The following is a 19,302-nucleotide window of genomic DNA, read 5'->3' as shown; positions in this document are numbered from 1 at the left end:
ATTAATCTAGTCTGGAAAAAAATGAAAATGCCATCACGTAACAGGAGATTTGTCAGCTGCCCTGTTTACACTTTTCATATAAAACATAAAGGTTGGCAGATTATGGATGAAAGGTCAGAGCAGAAGAAAAGAAAATATGTCAGACAATCTCATAACATAGGAAACAGAGGATAGAATTTGGAAACTACTACTGGATTCTCAGAAAGAGATGATTTTGTTGGCGACGTGTAAATATCATCATCGTTTCTGCGGCTGTTCATTTTGGTGACTACTTCTTTATGCCGAGTCTCCAAAATTTCATTTAAAAGACACCGAAGATACCTGTCTTCCTGATGATGATTTATTTTGAGGCAGTCTTACTTTTTTTTTTTTTTTTTTTGAAACTGGTCTGAAGGGGAAGATTGTACTTCTTTTATCCTTTTTCCTAGTCTCACCTGTGTTGTCCCTGAACCAAAGGACTAAAATGAGGACAAATTGAGAAGCCAGGCCTTCTTGCATGAGTGGTGGTGCGTAATGAGAGGGTTTGCAGCGAGTCCGTCATCATGAATGATTAAAGGGGAACTGGGCAACTACAGTGTGATTTGTCCAAGTAGAACATTTTACTCGGAGATTCATGCAGGTAGAACCAGGCTTGGAACACATGACTATCCAGGAAAACATTTCCTGCCTGTACCAGCTTTGGGAGCACTCGTGAATCTGGGGGTGCAGTAACAGTCCAATGAGGTCACAGTGCCATGATGTTAGAGCTGTGGGGCCTCACAAATTTCCAGCGAGTGCAGTGCTGGGAATTTGTGGCCCTGTTCATATATTTTTCATCTGCACTTGAAGTGCAGGAATTGTGCAATATATCATCACCATTCTACACAAGTAGTTTTGCAACATACGTCACACATCACACTCCTAACTGCCAAACTCACATAAACATGCATTTGAGGGAGGCTTCTTAGTTTTTGTGAGCTCTTCAGCACAGCCTTGCAAATAACTGAGGCCAAAGACGTGTCACACGGCATTGTGGGCTAGTAGTCAAGGATATCTGCTGATGCTTGGTCTCACAGTTTCTGGTTTCATCTCTCTGCAGGGTTATTTTTTATCAGACTGCTTTCATCTCTCTCTCTTAAGCCTCCCCATTGACGCAAATTCTATAATGAAATTTTATAGCATTTTTAGAAATTGAAAAGTTAAAAGCTAAAGAAAAACCAGTAACATTACAAAACATAATCTGGCAGTCTTACAAACCACCTCGGTATTAGCAGATACATTTTCAGTGTGCTGCAGAGATTGTGAGGACCTCACCATGCAATCTGTACAGTTTGCATTGCTGAAATCCAAGTGGACTGATGACAGAACATTTCCCCCCAAATTTTCTTCCCCACTAAACTTCCTTAATTAAGTCATTGATGCTAGCTTGCTGGTAAAGACCAATGCTTACAACAAGTGTATCCAATTTCCTGCTTGCGGTAACTTTAATTCTTCCTGGAATAGCAGGAAACATTAATTTTGCATTGGACCCAGTAGTCTCAGGAAACTGGAATCATAGGTGCCATTGTCCCACCCTTTTTTCATCGAAAATAAAATAAAATGAGCAGCAGCCCAACAGTGAGGCTTGAAGGATGCGTAGTGACAGAGTAGAGAAAAAGCATTAATTTCAGGATAGGGACAGCTGCCCGGCACTATCTCCCTTTGGATTTCGCTTCTTATAGCATCACGGTGAGTTATTAATATGTATGATCTGTACCTTATTCAAACATTATAAATCTATGCAGAAGTCTGGTGTTTGGGTTTTCCTTTATAGCTTTCATTCTTCTTCCCAGAACTATCTCATTTTGATCGGGAAACTTTTGCATAAAAAGCACACACCGAGAACTCTCATTTCCATACCATAAATATTAAAAGGGGGTTAAGCTTTACAGTTTCTTGTCCCATCCCAATGGGAGGAAAGTTAGCTTTCTAATCAGGGGGCCCTTAATAATGTTCTTTTTATTCACAAGCCAAAAGGTAAACTTAAAATTCGACTTGCAATAAGAAATTGTACTATGTGATTCCTTTCATTTATGTAAATTGTGGAGGGCTTGGCTATGCCACAGCTCTAGTATCAAGGATATACTAAATATCTAGCAGTTATCTGAGTTGTTGAGAATAGGTGGTTGGTTTATTTTTTGAGGACCAAACCAAGTTCAGACCTTCTCTTAAGGATCGTGATTAAAATGCTTTTTACTAGATAATTATAAAGTGTGGATTCATCACTATGTGGATTTATCACAGTGAATCTGTAGCATACAGCAGAGGGAAACAGACCTAGAACACTTAATGTCTTCTTAGTAGCTTTTTTAACTTCTTAAGAGCTTCCTATCTCCTATTTATTGCCATTTTTGTTAGCATGAGAGAACAGTCATAAATTCCGGTTCGTATGGAAATATAAAGGAATGTGTGAGCGATTTCATTTGGGCGAGCTGTCTGCTAATCACGCAGTGTCAGCTGTTGTACTTTGTGATGGGAAATGAACGTGCTAATTGGTGCTCTTTTTTCTTATTTCAGGAAACCTGCCATATGAATATAAAATAGTGATTGCTGGGAATCATGAACTGACATTTGATAAGGAATTCATGGCAGACCTTGTTAAACAGGACTACTACCGTTTCCCCTCTGTGTCCAAATTGAAACCAGAGGACTTTGACAATGTTCAGTCCCTCCTGACAAACAGTATATACTTACAAGATTCGGAGGTAACGGTGAAGGGATTCAGGATATACGGTGCACCTTGGTAAGTGTTAATTCAGTTTTCTCCTCCGTTTTTTAGTTCAGCACCAAGAAAGCATGGCTCGGACTTAGATGCTTTAAATAAAAATGATTAGGAGGAAGGAAACATTGCCGTATTTCCAGCAAAACACATACTCTGGTACTGCTGCAAAACACAGCGCTTCTTGTTTTCATTGTGATACACAAATTTCTTTAGGCAAGATCAGTGGGAGTAGGGCTTTGGTAGATATGTATGTCTTTATGTCACTGGAGCTGCATGTATGTGTGTGACACAGAGGGATTTGGGAGAAGGTCACCACAATACCCTTCACACAGACTCAGATACCCTGAACATTCCATCCGCCTTAGGTAGCTCATTTCCCTCTCATTTTATAATGGAAGCAGTCGTGAAATATCTTACTTAGATTAGGGTTTCTCAAATGTCTCTACACATCCGAATGACCAGCTCTGAAGAAATACAGATTTTGAAGCCCTACCCCTACAGACCCTGATCCTCCTTCCTAAGATGAAGCCCACCAATCTTTATTCTTTAAAGCCCCTCCAGGCGGGGCTGATGCACAGGCAGTTTGGAAGTTATTGGCTGAGAACTCAGTACTAGAATTCTCAGAACTAAGCTCTAGAAAACTTGAAGCAAGCACATATCCGTTGGGGCTAGACAGGGAGCATTTGGATCTTGGCTGTATCAGTTGTCAATCACCAGGTTTTACAATTTTTTTGCCTCTCTATGATGGTGAAAATAATGCCCATGTTAGAGGGTTATTATGAGGATTAAATGGTGAAATTTGCAATGGACTTAGGAGAGTGCCTAGTTAGTTTGCTTAGGATAATAATGAATGTTTTTCTGGCCTCAGCTCTGCCACTAAATATCTTTATGAACTTGGGCAAGTCACTTAGCCCCTGGAGCTAGTTTGGTCATCTTTCAAATGGGAGTGTTAGACCAGATGATCATCAATATCAGAAGTTTCTAGGATTTTTCTTTCTTTCTTTCTTTTTTTTTTTTTTTTTTGTTCTCTGTATATAAAAAGCAGAACTAATCTTTATCCACTCAATCTGGAGAAGTACCCCAGTCCTTCCCAAGGAGTTGTAGATAGGACTGGAGAGGACAGCGGGTATTCAGATAGGCTACTCCAATCAACAGTTTGGTTTGTCCTCTGTACAATAGAAAGTTGAGATTTTTCTTTTTTTTTTTTATAGCTTTACTAGTCAATATCCAGAAGGACTGATGAGTAGGTATAGGAAGTAGATATCTGTTTAAAATCACCCTTACAATAATTGTGAACTCTTAAGTACTTACAATATGCTAAAAACTGTTCTAAGTCCATTATATCTGTTATCTCATTTAATCCTCAAAATAACTTTGGGAGATGGGCACTATTATGATTCTCATTTGGCAGATTAGAAAACTCAGGCACAGAAAGGTTAGGGAACTGCTCAAGAATCACTACAGATAGTAAGTGGTAGCATTCACATACTAGAGTTGAACCCAGCAAGTCTGACTCCAGGGTATACAGTATGACTGAGGGGTGGTGGTGGTATAGGAATTGGTGGTTATAATCTGCACATCCAGTTTATATCCAGCTTTATTATGTACATCAATTAATTTTTTCATGTGTGAGAAGGTAAAGGCAAAGAGAATAAACAGCAGAAATTAGTTCTGTCAAATTGTAACCTGAAAACTAAACTCAGGGTGATGTAGGATGTTGATATGAGCATTTCTGGGTTGAGGGCAGGAGAGGAAGGGCAATTGCACCTCCAGGGGCCAGCTCTTAATGACACTGCAACAGTTAAGGAATGACTCTGATTGGCAGAGGAGCTCTACATGCAAGTTAAGATCATTTTTTCAATAAGTTAAGGTGATTTGTGAAAAATCTTCAAAAGGCACAGAACACTTAAGGCTATTCCTGAACTAGCAGGGCTTTCAGAAGATCCCTGGATTGATGGTTGCTGAAATGATGACAGCAGCAAACTGCCTCCATTATCTGAGCTGATTCAAATCTGTTCAGGATAGGGTTTAGATTACAACTGGGAGGAATGAAGGAATGATTTCTAGGTCTTGAGGAAGATCTTGCAACGTCTCAAGAAATTTTTAAAAAATAGTAATTCAAATAGAGTATGTGCTGTGATGAGGTATCATCCATTTTTGGTGGTGGTGTAAACTGCAAACAAAGTTTATATCTGAACTGAATGGATATTATTTAATTTTTTTTAATTTTAATATTGTAAAGGGTGGTAAAGTCAAGAAAATAGTCAGCATTAATTAGTCTTCTGAAATGTTGTCTTGAAGTTGTTGTTACACATAATGTGTGTTGGGATTTCCATAAAGCTCAAATGATTTATCAGGCACCTCTTTACATTGAAGATGTTTAGATGGGATTTGCCCCATCTATTGGAATTGTTAGTACTTTGTGTTTTGACCAATAGTTCAGAGGTTGACAAAAGGTTGACAATATCTTCATCACATATTTTTCATCATATATTTTTCATCATTTTCATCATATATTTTTGGATGTATCAAGTAATGTAGATCTTACTGTGAATATATTTTGTTAAAATTAATATTCCCAAGACTACTGATAACCAGAATATTGATTTGGGAGTATCTGCATGGCATTTCCGTGCAGCGAAGACAGTATTTTCCAACTCTACCACTTATTCAGCCCTGGGAACTTAGTGAGTTTCTTAATATCTCCATGTCTCTGTTTTCCTGTCTCTAAAATGGGAGATAACAACATTACTTCCCTTGCATGGTTGTTATGAAGATACAGTTCATGTGTCCACAGCACGGAGAAGACTTCCTAGCATTGAGTAAGCATTGATAAGTGTTAGCTATTACTACTAGTAGTGGAGTGTTGGTGTTGCCAATCAACTTTATGCTTTTGTCAACCTTCATAAAGAGACTGTTGTACTAGGAGTCAGATGGGGTGGCATCTAGCCCTGGTTCAGCCTCTGCTGATTAGATGACACTATGTGAGTCACTTAACTTCTTTATTTATGTTGTAGAACAGGGATAATGGGGTCCACCCTAGACTTTCTCATATGCCACCCACTTAAATGGTCACCAAAGTTAGAATCTTCAAAGAGAATACATATTTGTGGGCATGCTTTATTGTTTTAATGTCTCATACAATTTTTAACTTCTTTCATCATTAAAAATTTGACTAGAAGCAAAGTTTGGGGTAACTTATACGATAGCTTCTACTTTTCTTCTTTCAGAAGTTAGGATTTTCCATCACTGAGATTCACACATAGGTGAATGCCTGCTTAGTAACCCAATAGATATAATGTAAACTGAGTAAGTTTGATTTCCATGCTTTTCCAATGAATTTTTTGGAGAAAATATTAACTTCTGAATTGGTAATATTGCTAGTGATTTTAATTTAAAAACAAATCAAAGTAAGAACCCCAATACTAAGGATTTACATCCTGACATAGATTTCTCAAAAGTAATTGCCAGGAAAATAGCTCTATCTCATGTATTTAAAAACAATATGGATTATAACTTGGTTTAGCTACAGAAAATATTAGTCTGTATTCATTACATGTTTGTAACTCGTAGCACAGGGAAAAGCTACTTAAAGACCAGGGAGAATTAAAGTAGTGTTTTCTAATTTACAGTGTAACAGGAATCTATATGTAGAAAACTTGTAACACACCAGAGCATTCATATGTGTTTGCAAGTGGAATATGCTGTGGTACTTATTAGATCCCCAAGGAAAAGGATGTGAATGGGCTTTGATGGGTCTGGGAAAATTCATTGGCCTAAATAGAAGAAATTGTAAGTGGGGTGCCATGTCCAGGAAGGACAGCGGCTCCTTGGAAGGACGACAAGTGTTGATGAATTCCCCAAGGGACCCCTGCCTCAGGAGACTTTAAGGCAGGTTTTGTGGCTTCTGTCTATATTTCTTCACCATCTCATTCTTCCAAGCATCTTGAAGAAAGGAATCAAGCATCTTCTTTTAATAGTTCAGTTGCGGATGTACTTCATTTCTCCTACTGTCAGTTTTTCCTCTCTTTTTTGGAGGGCAAAGAAGAGGATCTTGCATTGTTGTGCGGTTAGGCCAGCCTAACTGGGGAAGCTTATAGGTTTTTCATATTCCTAGTGTCGATTTTCTGCCATCAACATGGTTCCCGATTTTCTATTTGTGATGCACTCTCAGCTCCATAACGTCTTTTCCAAAGGCTGACTATGGTTAGAAAGAGAAGACAAAATTCCAGTCTGTCACATACTAGCCACTGTGGTAACCAATTGCTTGCTACCTGGCCAGGGTACAGGAGAGGTAGAATTTGGAAATCATCTTTGTATTTTTGGTTACTGAATCTATAGCCAGCATTTTAGTGCAAGCAGGTTTTGGTAAACTCAGTCATGGGACTTGGCAGTTAAAGATCAACTAGCCTCTTCTTTTTCTGATTTCAGTTATTCTTTTGATACTAAAATGCTATGCCAAAAAAAATCCACGTACTAATTGATCAGCAGCCAAGCTGCAAAAAGTAGTAAGTCCCTATTGCACTGACTGGAGCAGAGCAGTTGTATGGTTCAGCCACAGCCTGCACCTTGTTCTTCTCTTGAACAGAAACACAGAGCTGGTCTCCAGTGGCTTCTAATGAATATGAGTGGGGCTTTCTGATGTCCAGGAATTTGATCTCTAGGCTGACCAAGGGGTCAGGAACAAAGAGCACATTTTTTTCACGTTAGAGTGGACCCAGGTGTAATTTGTCAGATTTAGTAACTGTGGAGGAAGTGCCTTAACTTCTACAGCAGGAAAATTAGATCAGGCCTAGGCAGTATAATTCTAAAATGGCTGAAATAGGAAGAGAAAGCCCATAGGATTTGCATTTTCAGAGAAAGTGTGAGCACAATTTTTTCCTCTCCCCTCATTTCGTATCACAAACATGTTGAGTTCATTCATTCATTTAGATGTAATTTTCTCAGCATTTTTCAAAGGGGGAGTTAAATGTTGATTCTGCTCTCTGCAGCGTTTTAATTGTGTTTGCACACAAATAGCTACGAGGTTTTTCACGTTTCCTTGTTCTGATCAGTGCAATAGTACTTTATGTTTACCCTGTCAGAAAACCTTCAGATGTTTTTATTTCCAATTATAAGTTTTATAATGCATCATGTATTTTGCTGACAGTCTTCAAGTTCTTGAAATAGCGAACAAATTAACAGCAGATATTGAGTGAGAGGATTAGAAAACCAATTGGCAAGTCATATGATAGAATTCAGATATGGGGATGAGTGGAATGGGCTCATTTATTTTATTTTCACAGTCATACTTTGTAATTAACTTGGGCAAAAAAAAAAGAAGAAGAAGAAAAGAGAGAAACATCTCTATGTTCAGCAGAAAAGTCCTTTGGCCCTAAAGAATGAGACTATACGAACCATATTGGTTCTTTACCACTTTTTTAGGGATTCCAGCTTTTATTCAGGAGGGTTCAGAAAGGTTTTGGCACGGAAAAAGGTCTTGTGTGTGTGTGTTGAACAAATACGCACTCTGCTTTTACATGATTCTGTTTAAAGGCCCAGGCTAACATTTCATTTTTCTTGGCACGAGACCCATAGACTCTCCCATTATGAAACCTATGGCTGTTCTCCCTGGTCTAGAGTTACAGGGCTCTGTTTACATTTTTGCCTGTTTCAGAATGCAGCTGACTGCTCTTAAAGCTGCACGAGATCAGATTCACTTCTGGTTTAACAACTGCCCTGTTTATTTGAAAAAGGAGAAAGCAAAACCGATCACGTTGCTTCCTACCTCCTATTGATAGCCGAATCAGTAAAGACGCTTTTGAAAGCCAGTTTGTGCTGAGCTTTTCATGTTGAATCCGTCTCTCCGACCTTTCTGCCAGTTCTGTCCAGCTCAACCTTTAAAGCCTGTCCTGGTGCCTTTATCTGGTGGTTGTGGAGCAGACCGTGGAGGGAATTAAAGTGTTCCTGTGTACTCAGTTCTGCTTCATATCAACTGCTGGCATCATTTACATTTTTGGGTGCACACTCTCATCGAGCAAGTCTGCCACAACAATAGCAAGTAAATATTTGGATAGAGTATTTCACTCAGAGGACTTTCTCCCGTGTTATCTCATTTGGGCCTCAGAACAATTCTTTAAAATAAGCAGGACATGTATTAATAATAATAATTAATAATAGCTGACATTTATAAGTGCTCATATGTCAACGGCTGCTCAGTATGACCTCCTTTGGAGAGAGAGAGTTTGGGACAGAGAAGGTGACTTGCCCAAAGTCATAGTGCTAGTCTGGGTGAGAAATAGGACTGGAATCCAGGGTTTCTTTGCCAATTCTTTAGACTGAACCAGGATATCCTAGTAACCACAGAGGTCCTTCTACTCCTTGACCTGAAGCAGCTCAGTACATGGCCACTTCTTGTCTTCGAAGACTTGGCTGTTTCCATCGAGTTGCCAAGAGGGTGTACAGAAATGCAAGCCAGCACTCTTCAGGGGTTGTTAAGTGGTGAGGTGTGTTTATAGGTGGAAAATACGAGTGTTGAGGGGACAGAAGAAAAGAATGATCCAGCATTGTTTGCATGGTGTGCTCCAGAGACTAGGGCTTTAAGAAAGAAAAATCTATGTCTCAATGTGTTGTAAGACATGGGTCAGCTCCTTCAGACCCTTCTGCTCCACAGAGACAACTTCACACACAACACACACCAGGGGGCGAGTATTGGCAGCTTGTGGCTTTTTGCCTCGGAGTACCATGAAGCTGCCGAGGGAGGTAGCAGCCCTGGTCACAGGCATCAAGAAGGAAGTGCTGGCAGTGAAGTCAGGCCTGGCATGGACCACACTCTGTGCTCCAGAGGAGACTTGGACCTTCACATTGAGACACTGCCGGCTGCCTGCTGGTGTTCTTTCATTTTCTCGTGTTATACTTACAGGCTTCTTTTAATCCAGGGTTGCTGCTGGTGGACGGAAGGAGATTTTAAAGTGGCTCCATGAGGGAAGGCACCTATTGGCTTAGTCCTCTCTGCATACCCTAGGCTAGCCCAGTGCCTGGCACATAGTAGATGCTCAGTTCACATCTGCTGAATAAATGAATGAACGAATGAACGAGGGTGGTGGTGACAGAGATATGTCTATGGCCGATGAACTGAAGGGTTTACATAGATGAAGCACCCAGTTGCAAAAGGAAAAACAAAATATTTTCAATGCAAGGTCAGGCATAGCCATGAACCTACAGAATGGAGGACTAGAGATGGTCGAGCACAGTGGAGCCTAACAAAGCCCTAAGCTATGTCCATGGTCTTTAAGAACCTACCTAGATTCTTCCTGAACATTCAGAAATATAAAGAACATAGCATCTCTCCAAGTGAGCTTGGTTTAATGAAGGTGAGGAATGGGAATAGGACAAACCTGACTTAAAGACAGTGAGAATTTTCAAAGAAAGGCTCCACCAGTATTTTGAGGCTCTTTAGTGCCATTTCTTTACTGCAGATGCCTATCTCTGTGCCGTGAGCAGCTGTAGAAGTTGCTGTTAGATTCGGAGACTATGTCTTCAAGGCTGCTATCAAGGTGGTCAGTGTAAAGTGTGAGGTGGGTAGGAAGCTAGGCCAGGAGGGCTCTCAGAACACCCTTTGGACTTTATAAGCCAATTTTTAGATATGTAGTATTGTGCTTTCTCAATGGTTGAATTTGTAGAGTTAAACTGGTGTCACGTAGATTCTATACCATCTATTTTCCAGCTATTTGATGGACAGGGTTTTATATTGTACTCTAGAAGTGTAGGGTGAATTTCTTCCGGTCTCACGACAAGACAAGGTGAGTCCACTGAGGTCCCCTTGGCCATCTTAACCTGGGCTTGTCTGCTTCTAGTCACCACTGCTGTTCGTTCTGCCTTCTGGTGGTACTCTTCTCCCGGTATCTCAGATGTGTTCACAAGTTAGTCCAGGTAACCACACTGATTCCTTTAGTCCTCCTGATAATCTGTGATGAGGGTGAGACAGGCTTTGGAGCATACAGGTTTGAGGTGTTCCCTTCCACTGGGTGCTCCCTTTGCCAGCAGCACATCTGCCTAGCTGCAGGACATCCCTTCTGTCCCTTCTGATGAGTGTGTGCTGCCAAAGTTGTTTCACAATAGTCTTGATAAGCAAAGCCATGTTGTGTTGTGTGCTTGACAGAAGAGAAGCCCTCTGCCCTCTGAGAGAGAGCTGTCAAGGCATGATGTCACTCACCCTCTCAAGGATGCATCTGTAAGCTTCTGGGAGGCTTGGTGAGGACAGGCTGAACCCTGGCGTGCCCAGGAACATCCCCTCTGATGGTGAAGGCTCTGTCGAAACTGGGCTCAGCAATTCTTACTGATTCCCTCTTCCCTTAAGCCATCAGATCCCCAGGCTGATAAACTTCTGGCAGGACTCTCCAGAAGAAAGGCATACCCTGAAAACTTTGCTCCCACCTTGGACATAACTCAAACAGTAGGTAGACCCTATTCTACCTCCTGAAGGAGAGAGGTAGTGTGGTTTAGAGCTCTGCAGCCTTTGGCTTTAGAAATTGGCTGTCCCCAGCAAGCTTGAGGCTCAGTTGTATCATTTAGAACTAATTTACCTTGCTAAGCATGTTATTCAATTTCTGTCCCCCAGTTTCATCCATGAAATGGGTATGCAAATAATAACAACTACTATTTATTGAGCATCTCAATAAATATTATTTTCTTCCCTGAAAAGTAACAATTGATAGTTTAGTTTTGTAGTGGCTATTATCTTTTTGTTTTTGTCTTGTTTGCTTTTTGTTTTTTATTTTGTTTAGTTTCTGTGGTGGTTCACCAGGGCAGAAGAGAAGCAAGAAAGGAAGAAAGGGTGGGAGTGAGGTAAATAGGAAACTTAGTGTAAGCAAAATGGTTGTGTGTGTGTGTGTGTGTGTGTGTGTGCGTGTGTGTGTGTGTGTGAAAGAGAGAGAGAGAGAATTTTATAAAGCAAATATTGTACAATTTCTTTACATGACAAATTGCTTATGATCTGGATAAGTGGAAACCATTCAGGAAAGGAACCCCACCTATTGGCTGCATTTGGTCAAAAGGCATGGAAGAGTGCATAGATGTCTGTTAGAAGAAGAGATATAGGGCATTTTTAAGGTCACTTAACATGAGGTATCATTTTCAATGTATGAGTAATGCTTGGCAGTGCGTTTTCACCCAGGAAAAATAAAGGTAATCTTGGATGGTGACTATAAATTGAATGTGGAATGTTCCATGAGAGATACTCCAACTCAAAGTTAGTGGCATATTTGAAAGCCTCTGGATTAGCAGAACATGTATGCATTCTGCAAAATGCAGGAAAGATGAGCCGCAAATCTGCATTCATTCAGGAGAGGATATCAGAAGACCATTTTGCTCAAATATTAGAAAAATCAGCTGGGTTAAAGTGTAAATACAGTTACTGTGACTAATAATGTTCAAGTATGAAATTTGTTGCCAAAAATAAATAAATAAATAAATAAAATGAAAAAGCGATGAGAAGAGAAACACCTGGTATATAAGGGCAGATTAGAGGAAGTGGTTAAGACTTAGCTTAAATAAGATTCTTCCAAGGATAAAATTTCCCACGTCAGCATCTGAAGGTGCTGGTGATATTTATTGGTTAATTTAGATAGTTTTAGCCCAGAGTCTTGGCGTGGTGAGTTTATAGAATGGATCATGTTAAATAAAACGTGGTGCTAAAATTTCATATGAATCTACAGTAAATCAGCATTGAAGATAAAGTAAAACCAATGCTATGTTTGTAAAGGAAAAGAAAGGTCAGAGTTGACACAGTGATTTTCCATTCTTTCCTAAGATTGGTTATGCCTTAATAAATGGTGATGCTGTTTTTCTCACTACATTTCAAGCTACTGTATATATTGAAATTCTGGGACATAGCAATCTTTACATGAAATCTAATAAGGTTTACTGACTTTCCATGCCACACAAGGCTTCAAGAGTCATGAGAAGTAGCTTGGAACACCATGGTTCCAGAAAGCCGATGTCAAAGACAGAAATTAGAAAACAAAATTTTTTGTCTTAGTGATTTATAAGTCCAACCCCTAAATCTCTGGCCATAATTGGGACATCTATTTTTATTTTGAATCAGGAATCAATAATAAAACCCTTCTTGCTTTGATCTTTTCAGAACAAAGTAAAAGGTGCTAAGCTAACACCTAATCAGAAATTGTTGATGGCAAAACTGACTAGTTGGAAATATGCTGTTGGGGTATTGTAATTCACCTCGCACTCTTCTTATTCTTTTCCTTCGGTGTTATGATTTAAGAGAAAAAATGTGGGAAACTAGTTTGTTTTAAAAACTCATAAGGTTCATTTGTGGGTTTTGCTTTTATATTTGAAGGAATTAATACGTAGGAAGCATTTGAGAATGAAGATTGTAGTTTCTGCTGATGCTGCCTCTGTAACTAAACATTCCTTAATGCTTTCTATCTTTTCAAATGAAACAGCAAAGACTAGTTTGTTTCCTTATCCAAATTCAGCCTCTTCCTTAAAAAGATACAATTCTGAAAGTACTTACCTATTGGGCCAGCAGAATGAGTTGGAAAAAATGGGAAACCCACGTGTGTATGTAGAATGCTGGGTCTGACCTACGTGCTCTTCCCGGAAGCGAATTCTGTGTGGTTGTGGCTCGTAGCACCTTCAGAGCCAGGCCCATGAAAGGCGAGGGGATATTCAGCGTGTTAAGAGCCTTCTCACATTCCCACTGTATGTGCCATTCAGTATTATTATTAAAGGGAAAATCTAATACCAAGGAAGATATTGGTTTTTAAGGTTATTTGCTATAGGAATTACCTTCTATAGAGTTTGAACTCTGTTCTGTGAAGTCTGAGAAAAATAGGATCTCTTCTTAGGAAATTTTGAAGTTTGGCTAGCCTGTAAACCACAGGCTTACCTGTGCTCTGAAGTCAATGCTAAGACTTTGTGACTGTCGACTTTTATGAGTTTTCCTTATGGATGTGTTTTTGCTTTGTTGATTGTTGCAATAAACAGAATAATTGGATTATTGATAAAGCAGAATACAAATATGCCATAGAAAATCCATTTTTTTGTCCCCTTCTGAAAACATTGAATCTCTTCTGAATGAGATAAAAAAAACTTTTGTCTTTCTGGGTTTCTACAAGTAAGAGTAGAAAAAAATGATGAGAGAAAATAGAAAATCATTGAGGATAGAAATCATCCAAAAAATAGGCATGTCAGTTCTTAAAGATTATGTTTCCCAAGCTGTGTAAATGATCCTCAGTTAACCAGATACTCTCATGGAGGATGATTTTACAATTCCAGTAAAAAAATTTACCTTCAATGGTTTTAGTCATTGAAGGATTAACATCAGTCACCAGAGAGAAATTGTGTTTCTTCTTATATTTGGCAGTAAGCATGTTAAAAGCCATATTCCCACCAAAAATATACAGATGGATTATAACATTATTAATAACATATAAATATATAGAGAAAACAAAAACTAAGAGGTAATATACCACAAATGTTCTTTTTTTTTTTTTTCCCCATTCTACTTTCCCTAGGATTTTGTACGTTCTTACAGTGGGCAAATTTTGTTTTTACAGGCAGGAAAAAAGGCCACATTTTCTAGTTATAAAATGTGTGTCTATGGGTGAGTGGGAAATGAATTCTTTTATTCTAACTTGATTCTGTCGTCATATATATCATCCAAGTATATTTGTGGGTGTTCACGTATACATACACGTCACAGATTACATGCCAGACAGACCATTGCAAAAGATAGGGAGGTGGAAGTGACTGTCCTAATCAATAAGTGCTGTGGTTTGCCCGGTTGAAGTGGAAAGATTCCCCGAAATCACCCAGAGCCATATGTCATTCTACGAAAAAAATTTTGCTTCCTCTTTTAAATCAGAATCTCCAAAGAAGGTAGAACCTAGATGGTTCATCTGGTGCTAGGTTGGCTGATAAAACCCAGACCTCTTTGGTGCTGCATTTTGTTTCATCCCTGAATATGACACCCTGGGACTTGGGACTTGTCACGTCTTTACAGGATGTGACTTCAGTCAAGGAAAGCCTGGTGCCTACCTTTGCTTATTTGTATTCCAGTGCTGTAACCTCCCCTCCTCTTGTGTGTCTTTGTTCTGTTAATCTGCAAAACAGGGCTCAACTTGTGATTAGTCCTTGGAGCTTGTTTCTGTTAATCAGTCTGCAAAACAGGTCTACTTGGATGCTTTTGTTCAGGAGCTTAATGCATTCTTCTTGTCAGGCTGTGGTTCAGGCAGCTAAGTTTGCCTTAAACGGGACCAGGCGGTGAAATTTGGTTTTTATATGCTGATTACACTGTCCAGACAGAAAATACTGTTTGAAAAGACAACAGGAAAATGCTAATGTAGAATGGTAGAGCTATGTTTTAAGAGGGGGGAAAAGTTTATAGAAAATATAACTTGTATAGCCTGGTTCTGGTGTACAATAAACCACACGGTGTAGTTGACTAGAACAGAAAATAACACATTATTCATATTACAGGCTAGAGGTACGATGTCAAGAAAAGATTGCCCGTTAATAATAATTTTACCTGTATTTGAAATGTAATTCTCTTTTGATATTTTAAGTGGGAATATCATCCTTTTAGCTACAATAGTAGGCAATTATAAGAAGACCCAATACAATTTGTGAATTTTCTTACTCTTTTTCTTTCTACTGTCCCTTGTTCTGAACGACCTTGCCACAGATGAAAATTATTCTACCTGTTATGTAGGGAAAACTCTGTATCTCAATTTTCTTATCTTCATTATCAAGGGATAAGAACTGACCTACCTGTGGAGATAGAGTGTAGGTTAACTGAGTGACGGTTATAAATTGCTTCGTAAAATGCTCATTATCACCGTTTAAAAAATTCTCCTAACTCTAATGTGCAAAGGATAGCATCACTGGAAAAGAATTTTAATTCATAACTTCTCCCAGTGATAGCCACACCGTAGGAAAAATACAGTTTTCTAGTGGAAGTTGTCTTTTATGTCTCTAATAATGTTGAGTAAATTTAGCATTCATTACTTGTGAAATAACTGACACCCCCAAAAAATAATCTGTTGAAGAACAAACTCTGAGTCTCAAATTAAATTTGTCATCAATGATAAATTTAGTGCTATAAGATACTTTAATAAGTGCTTCAACTTGATTTATTGGTTTTGTTAGTTAACAAGATGTGTTATGTCTTGTACAGAACTTAGCAGAAGCAATTTCTGACTGAAAGTTTCATTTTAGTCACGGCAGTAATGATTTTAGTACTAAATTGGAAGGTAAGTACACTGTAGTCCTGTCATTAATATAAAAATACAAATACAAGAAAAGAAGGAAATGGAAAATAAAAATGTCAAAATGTGAGGGAGAAGACGTTTAAAAGGGTCTAGTTATTTTTGTACATACTTTATTTCCATTGTGTGTATGTGGAGCGTCTAGGCTGTTTTACTGGTTGAGGCTTAAGAAGCAGCCCTTGCATATATAATCACTAATGAGTGTCAGGATTCAGCTGCTAATTTGAAAGGCTTTGTGGCTCTTTCACCCCAGACACTAGCAGCTTCATTAGGCGCTGCTTTGTCCAGCCTGACCTTTGCTGGCCTCTAGATCACAGCTAAAGACCAACATTACACCAATACCCTCCTGGTTGAAACAGTCCAGACACATTTCCTTTGGTGCATATCTTATCAGAATCTGCTACTAACACCAACTTGGGTGTCCCTGTAGTTTGCCACATAATTAGGATACCTTCTCCCAAAGAGGCCCTATTTACTTACACTCGTGGGGATGTTTGGTTGATTGGAGATTTTAATTTCAGCACAATTAGTAATTTTTGCAATCCCTTTTTAAAAATGTGTTTTTAGAATGCATAGTTTTTCAAACGTGCTTTTATGGCTGTTTCAGTGAAAGCAACAGACAGCCACTGAGAAGTTTTTTTTTTTTTTTTTGACGGGAAAATACATACAATTTATTATTAATGACATCGAATAAGAAAAAATGAAAGGAAATCTTAGTATTTTTTTTTTCTTTAGAGGTCTTTGGGAATGCACTCTCCTTAAAATCAAACCATGTAGAAAGCAGGTGGAAGGGAGCTTCTGTTTGTTGAGTTATTTTAAATATACTGAGAAATAAAACACTGGGCATGATTTGTCAAGCTTTTGGTTGTCAGGGAGAAACGCCTTTATATTTTTTAGCGATACTGTTTGTAGATACCCCCTCCCAAACCATTCCCAATTCCCAGAGAAATTATTCTGTTTTACTTTAAAATTTTACCCTATATTTGCTATGAAGCAGTAGTCAGGTGGAGGTATGTTTTGGCATTGTATGTCATTATCAACAAGAAAAATCAATCTTTATAAACTTGTTTCTTATCAGATCCAGTCTGCTAAGCCAGGTCTCCAGTGATCTTATTTTGAAGTAGTTTGAATTCTTCTTCCTTTTAAAAGAGAGTCATAAAATTAGAGATGGGAAAGAGCTCTCTGATTACATCACTTTTTCCACCCCTTTGGCCAGTGTGATCTCTCTCCCACTAGCATATTCCCTGGTGTTCCATTTAGTCTAGTTTAAGATAATAAGACCAGGGAGCCTTCTTGTCCAGTCCCCTTTGGGAAAATTCCCCACGGTCCTTGACATGTGGATATGCTTTTAGGCATGCATGCTGAAGTTTTCTCCTGCTCTGAGAATGCTTTGGCATTCTTAAGTTCAATCTCTTTTCTTGCTATTCCTTTCTTCCAAACCTTCAGGAACTTTTCTTTTCTCAGCCAAACAGCCTGTTCATGTTGTGAACAAAAAAATAATACACACAAGCATTATTTTTTCTTCTTATTCTTGCCATTCAAAACTACAACATTATTTAGGGTGTTTCCTCATTATTAACTATGTGTCTAAGATGTCTCTAAATTTGAATGGTCCATCAATTTTGCCTATAAATGAATCTCATAAATCCTTAGTCATTTCACAGACCCTACAGATTCTCAGAATCTTGTTGGTTTTGAGGCTTTGCAGGAGTCCAGGAACAAGAGGAGGATTCTGTGAACATTTGTTTTTAGATGGACAGAATTAGCTTAATCAGAGTCATTGGTTCATGCCCCATTGTCATCACTGGTCTGTTCATAGCCCTTATTATTATCATGTTTTTTATCCATTTGTGAATAATGTAGTGAACATCCATCAACCCACACACAACCAGAGAACAAGAACATTGACAAAGATTTTCATTTATCTGAGTGTTTTCCCCTCTCTCATCCCCCTGCCTTCCTTCTTCAGGTATACATTAATCTGAATTTTGTCTTTATCTTAACTTTGCTTATTTAGATATTTCTTACAACATACATATACCCTTAGACAATATATGGTTATTGGTTCTGAGCTTTATAAAAAAGATACTATGGAGTTTTCTTTTAGTTGTAGAAGAGTCAGCTCCTAACAGATTGAAACTCCCACAAATAATTATAAACCCTGGAGAAGCAAAAAATACCTAAGGGCTTTGGAGAATGCACAGAAGCTGGCAGGTTTTTGGAGGGGAGTTGAAACTTAGAGGAAACAACTACCATAGTTTTACGTTTCTGTGGTTTTGCCCTGAGGGTGACCACAGTTGAGGAGAGTAGCATGAGTGGCTAAAATTCCAACAGACAGCCTGTACTCTTCTTGACAGGAGGAACCATTTGAAGGAGTTCAGAGTAACCAGAGTAACCAGAGAGTAAGGGGGAATCCCAGTGGGGAAAAAAGAAGAGAGAGAAGTTGGTGGTGGGGGGCAGGGGTGCTGGCTGATCATCTGAGTTGGTGAGAATGCAGCCTTATAACACCAAAGTCATGGGTTTGGATCCCTGAACTACACAGCTGCCAAAAAAAAAAAAAAAAAAAAAGAGCCAAATAAGAGGAACGCCAAATCCTTTGTATAAACTCTGGAAGTCTCCAACCCCTGAGCCATGCATATATGGGCAGATTGAAAGTAATCTGAATTGAGATCTGAGCTACTGCCCACCACAGATATGACAGAGTTTAGAGTTTGAGTCTAACCACGTTAATTGCCTGCTAAAACAAATTATCAACACTCTTCCAAGAAATGTAACAGAATCTCAAGCTTCTACAACATAACATTCAAAATATCCAATGCTATTTGACATATGAAAAGCCAGGAAAATGTGACCCATTGCCAAGAGAAGAGGCAGTCAGGAGAGGCCAATCTTCAGATAAATCAGATATTAGAATTATCAGACAAGAACTTCAAAGCAGCTGTTATAATTGTACTAAGTGAGGATAAAGAAAATATGTTTGTAATGAATAAAAAGGTAGAAATGTCAGAAGTGAAATAGAAAACCAAGTGAAAATTTTGAAACTGAAAAAACATAATACCTGAATACATCACTTACTAGATGGGTTTAATAGCTGATTAACTAGTAGAGAAAATATGAGTGAATCTGAAGATAGATTAATAGAAATTTTGCAAACTGAAGAAAATACCAAAAAATTATTGAAAGAACTAAAAGCCTCAGGGACATCTGGGATGATATCAAAAGGTCTAAAATACAGGCAATTTGAGACTCACAGGAGAAGAGAGAGAAAACAAAACAAAACAAAACAAAATTGAA

The 19,302-nt window shown here is 38.7% G+C and overlaps 1 protein-coding gene across 3 annotated transcripts in view; it reads left to right on the top strand.

Moving 5' to 3' along the window:
• Positions 1-19,302, top strand: part of MPPED2 (metallophosphoesterase domain containing 2) — a 176,247-nt gene that overhangs the window by 81,481 nt on the left and 75,464 nt on the right. For all 3 annotated transcript variants that reach the window (XM_063093911.1, XM_063093913.1, XM_063093912.1), the window contains exon 4: positions 2,536-2,761. In XM_063093911.1, the coding sequence (XP_062949981.1) occupies positions 2,536-2,761 (226 nt within the window). The remainder of the gene's footprint in view (positions 1-2,535; positions 2,762-19,302) is intronic.

The sequence above is a fragment of the Cynocephalus volans genome, chromosome 4 (assembly GCF_027409185.1).
Source record: "Cynocephalus volans isolate mCynVol1 chromosome 4, mCynVol1.pri, whole genome shotgun sequence".
NCBI classification, from domain to species: Eukaryota; Metazoa; Chordata; class Mammalia; order Dermoptera; family Cynocephalidae; genus Cynocephalus; species Cynocephalus volans.
Note: the sequence above shows the minus strand (reverse complement) of the source record. Positions and strands in the feature narration are given on the sequence as shown.